Here is a 6,074-nt window from a genome sequence, read left to right on the forward strand (position 1 = left end):
TGAAATAAGGGGAATAAACAATATGGAAAACCACACCCACTCTGTGCAGTCTGCCTGTTCCAGGGCCACAAAATAGGAACAAGATCCCCCAACTCTAAAATGCACAATTTGGCAGTAACTCTGCAAATATAAAGCATAAATTGAAATGATATAAAGAAAATTAGGAAAAAGGCTTTTGATTTAATCAGATTGCCAATGTAGTTCTCATATCTATTGTGTAAATTAATAGTAACAAATGGGGTTTTCCATTTTTGCTTTGCTCAGAGACCTCCCAAGGCTAGAGGGACAGAGAAACAATCCATAAGCAACCACTGCTGTTAAAGAAAAAGCAGGATTTTTACACCATTAGGCTCTTTCAATCCATCAGACTTTGGTTTTAAACAAAACTCTGTTGATGTGAATACAATAAATATTTTATTAATGGAATGTATAGAGGGTGTTTTTGAGTTTCTCTCTTCCATCCTTCCTCTTACTCTCAGCACCTCACACGCAGATGTCAGAGCAGCTTCCAGTCCAAGCCAAGGAGAAAATTTAATTTCAAGGCAAAAAACAGTGAGAGGTTGAAAGTTCAGACTGGCACCTGTGAATGTTTGATTTCCCCAAACTTACAGGCAAATTCTTCTTTCCACAGCATGATCTATTAAGCTCTTCTGAGGCAGTTCACAAGCTCCATGGGGACAGAACAAATTCCTGCCTGCTCTAATGCTCCTCCAGCCATTGCAATATCCCTTGATTATTTCATTTAAAAGCCCCACCATTACTAACCATCTTTTTCTGATTCTTTTTTTTATAGTTCACTGAGTGCTGGGATTTTACAAAAATGGGAAGAGTCTCTTTTTCAGGATATAGAGCACTGTGGCCAGGAAAAGGGCAAGGGCCAGGAAGATGAGCAGCTTGTCTGTCAGCTCCCGGCGATTGTATTTGGTGATCAGCTTCCTCCCCAGCTGGATTGTCCCTGACATGGACTTGAATTCCTCATTTGCTTCCAGGATGGTTCGGGAAGAATTGGCTGAAATTAAATGAAAATAAAAAAAAAATTAAATCAGCAGGTTGTGGTTCAAAAATACACAGCAAAATATGTAAGGATGAGATGTTTGGAAACACAGAGAGTGCCTGAGGGATCATTCTGGGTTAGGCTGAGCTGTGGGTGAGAGAGACACAGAGTGTTCTCACAGCTCAGGGGTGCTGATGTGCTGAAGGAAAGTGCAAAGTCAAATAAGAGCATTAAAAAGCTTAAAGATCCTACTGAAGTTCCTGAATTTTGAATTTTTGGGTTAGCAGGTCAAATCTAGTTCAGGTTTTTCAGTCAGTGCTGCTGGAAGCAGAGTGAAATAAGAATGGTGCTAGAGAGAGAAATCATCAGCAGCAGCAGGACAGAGCAATATTTGAATATACTAACTGCACCACTGAAAGTGTTCCCCCAAGCCACAGCAGACAATCAGTGTGACCCAAATGGGTTTACAGAAATTGAAAAAGCAGCAAGCAGCAGTATGAGATCCTTAATTATTCAGCTCAAACAGTTTTTAATAGTAATTTTTGACACACATAGCCGTTTTTTGCCTAATAAAAAACAGACAGGTCAACCAGAAGTGTGATTAGTCTCAACTTGTCTTTCTTTGTGAGAAAACAAACACATGCCTCAAAATTCTGAGCCTTGCTCCTTTAAAATTGCTAAATGAAAGTAAAAGCCCTGGAATTCCCTTTTTCCTACACACAAAATGCACACCCTGTAGGACAGTGAATGGTGCATCACCCTACACTGCCCTGGCTGCTCAGAAAGGTCAAATCCAGCACTGCCTGGTTCACAAAACCAGAGCAGAAATAGATCTGTGATATTTTGCAAACCATTCTGTCCCATCCCACCTCATTTCAGGAGGCATTTTGATCCAAGTGAAAACAGAAAGCTCATTTCCCAGAGTTAATGGCAAAGCAAAACTTCCCTGCTCCACAGCCTCAAACATTCACTGCATCTTAGGGAAGGACTTGCTCAGAAAACAGGAATTCCCACTACTAACTCAGAATTTGCAGCTGGGTTTTGTAAACGATTCCCTTGATGAATTCCAAGTGCTGTTCATTCAGAAATGGGGTGAAAAAAGTGCCTGCCAAGCTGTCTCTTTAATGGGAGAAGGAACATGCTACCTCTGCAGCAACAAACTGTGCCCAGCTGCCACCCTCAGATGGGGCAGAAAGCAAGGAGGGCAAAACTGTGTTATTTATCCTTGTCTTTACAGTTCCCTCTCCTGCCCAAAAGCCCAGCTAGGAAGAGGCCCAGGCAGCAACTTCTAAATGCTCCATGAATCACCAGTTCTGACAAGTCAGTTGATTTATTGTTTTAGGAGTGGAAGCCAAGGAACTGGGTGAAATCTTGGTTTCACAGTCCCTGATGCTCTGCTGACAGAGCAAGTGACCTCAGGTTCAAGGCACTTGATCTCAGTGTCTCAGCCATCCCAGCTGGAGCCTGGCTGGAAGCAGCTTTCCAGACACTCTTTGCTCTGTGGAGAACTGCAGCCATGCTTTTGTCTCCTCTGTCATTCCCAAATCCACGCCAGGACAGTGGCACAGAGTAGCACCAAACACACTCTGGGCACTCTGTGAGCTCACATTGATTTTACAATTGCTTTTATGTGGAATGAAACCTCATCCTGACCCCTTTTCCTTCTTGTAATCATGAAACAGAAACTCCACCAAACAGCTCCACACGAAGTACACTATTATTTCCTGTTTATGTCCAGCTGTTACAGGAGTTCTGCTGCCCAGTCCTTTAATTACCACATTCTCCTACTCTGCTCCACATTGGTCACCTCTCCCCATGCTGAAAGAACTGACCAAAGATGCTTCCATCAGCCCATCCATGCCCAAATTCCAGCTGTACCTAAGGTCTGCACAGTCTCCTCACTCTGCTGCACTTGCTGGGACATCATCCTGCTGATGCCCATCAGACTCTCTGTGATGTTGCTTGCACTCTCTGCCAGACTTTCCTTCGTGGTCTTCCTGAAAAGGGAAAAAAAAGCAAAGGAGGAAGGGATAAAATTATTTCTTTGGGTACTTTGGGAAAATGCTGTGGATAGGAAGCTTAGAGCAGAGCTTGGCACTAAACATCTCTCCACTGTACGAAAGACACAACTGGCTTTCACTGTATGAGAAATTCAGATTGTCTTCCCTAAACAGCAAAAAAAAAAATAAAAAAATCACACAATATGAAAGTCCTGAGCCCAAACAACAGCCAGTGGCTCAGAATCTCACAAGGGCTTGTATTTCACCACTTATTCTCCCAGGACTGTGTAACTCCATAAAATGCCATGGAAGCACAAACTACCACTTCATTATCCTGAGTATCCCAGTTGTTGCTTCCAACATCCAGTTCTGCCTGTGAAAACAGCTTGGATAATGATCTACCACTTGTTTGGAACCCCAATGGAATTAATGCAAAAGACAGTAAGAACAGCTATATAGGTTAATTTATCCCCTTTTCTGCTTAGACCTGCATATGCCAAGAAAACCAGAATTTATCACAATCCTTAACAGCTCAAATTTCCACAAAAAGGAAATGTACTCATCAAAGAAAAGCTACACTCCAGATAAAATTAAATACCTTAAAAATATGATGTCACTTCAATTTAAAACTAGTGAATATAGAAGGCACTGCTTAAATCTCAGATAGTACAGTGGGACAGTCCAATACCTTTGTCTTAAGATGTCTCTTCCCTGCAGCAGCTGATCTTTCTCAGAGTTGTCAATAGCAATTTTGCAGGCCAGATTTGCCTTTCTCCAGGCTGCCTGGTTGCTGAAATCACAAGAGCAGAGTGTTGTAATGTGGAGGTAACACTTTGCAAGCACAGACAATTTTCACAAAGTAATCATCACTGTAACTGAGAACCCCTGACATGTGCATGGACCCTCAGAATCACAGAATCATTTGGGTTGGAAAATACTAATATCATCGAGTCCAAGCTGTGCCTCATCCGCACCTTGTCCCCAGCCCAGAGCACTCAGTGACACCTCCAGGTGACACCTGCAGGGATGAGCACTCCAAACCTCCCTGGGCAGCTCCTGCCAAGGCCTGAGCACCCTTTCCATGGAGAAATTCCTGCTGCTGGCCAAGCTGAGCCTCCCCTGGCCCAGCCTGAGGCTGTTCCCTCTCCTGCTGTCCCTGTTCCCTGGAGCACAGCCTGACCCCCTGGCTGTCCCCTCCTGTCAGGAGCTGTGCAGAGCCACAAGGTCCCCCTGAGCCTCCTTTGCTCCAGGCTGAGCTCCTTTCCCAGCTCCCTCAGCCACTCTCTATTACTACACAGAATAACAATATTCTACCCCGAAATTCCCTCTCCTCAGTGTAGCATTTATGCAGCAAGGGAAGAAGAAAACTGTGCCAGCTGTCAAACAGACTCTTATGCCACCTACTCTGAGCTCAAGTGCCCAAAGGGACAGACCAGAGTTAGGCAGTCAGGACAGGAGAAGGCAGCTGTACCCTTCCTGTCCCTGACCTCTTGGTCTGGGCAAAACACGTGTCAGTGACTGCACTTCCAACCAGAATCTGAGAGACACTGCACCAAAGTCAGCCTATCTCCGGTTACAGGGGACGTGGGAACAGCACCAGCTGCCTGACCCACCTGAGCATTTGCTTCTTGTGGTTCTCCACCTCCCGCAGCAAGGCTTGTTTCTCCGACTCCTTGTCCTGCTCCTTCGCCATCTGCTCCAGCTCCTTGGGCGGAGAGCAAAAACACCAGAGCCTCACCGACCACCCCAGCCCGGCCGGGGAGAGGATTGGGAGCAGATTGATCTGAAAAACCCCCAGTCCACGGCTGGGAGTCACCAAATCACGGCCGGGACCCCCCAAAACACAGTCGGAACACAGTCAAAACACAGCAAACCCCGGCACGAACCCACAGCCCTGGGCCGGCACCTCGCAAAACACAGCCCCGGCCCTCCTCAGCCCCGGCCCGGAGCACAGCCCGGAGCCCTCAGCACCCCGGCCCGGAGCTCAGCCCGGTGCCCTCAGCACCCCGGCCGGGCCCCTCACCTGGATGCGGCCGCGGAGGTGTCGGAACTTCTCCTTCACGGCGGCATTGAGCTCCGTGAGGGCGCTGAGCGGCCCCGGGCAGTCCCGGATGTCCTGGAACACAACGGCGCAGTCAGCGCGGCCCCGGCTCGCCCAGCGGCCGTGCCAGGGTGTCCCGGGGCGGGCGGCGGTACCTGTACGGCCGCCTTGATCTCCAGGTCGAACTTGACGATCTCCTGGTGACAAACCCTCAGCGGCACTGCCGCGGCCGCCGCCGCCATCTTGGCCGGGCCGCGCCGCGCCGCGCTCCGGTGCCCCCTGGCGGTGGCGGGCGGGACTGAGGGGACGTGGCGGGGCTGGGCCGGGCGGGAACCGTGCCGATCCGCACCGTGCCGATCCAGCGGGCAGGGCTGCTCCTGAGAGACTGCAGTCAATTGCGGAACCCCAGGATAACCGAGCTTGGAAAAGAGCTCCAAGCACACCGAGCCCAGCCTGTGCCCCATCCGCACCTTGTCCCCAGCCCAGAGCACTCAGTGCCACCTGCAGGGATGAGCACTGCAAACCTCCCTGGGCAGCTCCTGTCAAGGCCTGAGCACCCTTTCCATGGAGAAATTCCTGCTGCTGGCCAAGCTGAGCCTCCCCTGGCCCAGCCTGAGGCTGTTCCCTCTCCTCCTGTCCCTGTTCCCCCGGCTGTCCCCTCCTGTCAGCAGCTCTGCAGAGCCACAAGGTCCCCTGGAGAAGTCCCAGGTTTACATCCAAGAGCCTCCTTGGGTTTCTGGACAGGCCAGGCTGACACTGGTCGTGAGCACCTTGGGGAAACACAAGGCACCTTCTGTATTCCCAAAGCAGGACAATGACCCTTTGCTTTTCCCAAAAACTCCCTCCCTGGTCCCATGTCCTTTCCCTGCTGCCCTCAGACCCTTTGGACAAAGGAGCTGGAGGTCATTCCCACAGGAGCTGCAGGATCACAGTTTCCACTAATCCAGGCACTAATCCTGGTTCTCCAGAGGTCCCACACTGATCCAGCAGCTCTGAGCAGGAGGAAGGAAAAACCAGCTATTTCCTCTCCTAGCTCTCA

General features: G+C 49.1%; 1 protein-coding gene across 2 annotated transcripts; it reads right to left on the minus strand.

Annotated features, from left to right (window-relative positions):
* Positions 1–391: 391 nt before the first annotated feature.
* BNIP1 (BCL2 interacting protein 1) lies at positions 392–5,326 on the minus strand. 2 transcript variants are annotated; one of them, XM_085073992.1, is made up of 6 exons: positions 5,191–5,326; positions 5,018–5,110; positions 4,608–4,696; positions 3,683–3,784; positions 2,873–2,991; positions 392–1,009 (listed from the first exon to the last, which is right to left on the minus strand). In XM_085073992.1, exons 1-6 carry the CDS (start codon positions 5,275–5,277, stop codon positions 813–815), a joined length of 687 nt encoding a protein of 228 aa, XP_084930118.1. In that variant the 5' UTR covers positions 5,278–5,326; the 3' UTR covers positions 392–812. The 2 variants fall into 2 exon arrangements, with proteins under 2 accessions (XP_084930118.1, XP_084930117.1); XM_085073991.1 differs by having other exon boundaries at positions 4,608–4,699.
* Positions 5,327–6,074: the final 748 nt, after the last annotated feature.

This window comes from Lichenostomus cassidix, chromosome 13, assembly GCF_008360975.1.
Source record: "Lichenostomus cassidix isolate B80296 chromosome 13, HeHo_3.0, whole genome shotgun sequence".
Lineage (NCBI taxonomy): Eukaryota > Metazoa > Chordata > Aves > Passeriformes > Meliphagidae > Lichenostomus > Lichenostomus cassidix.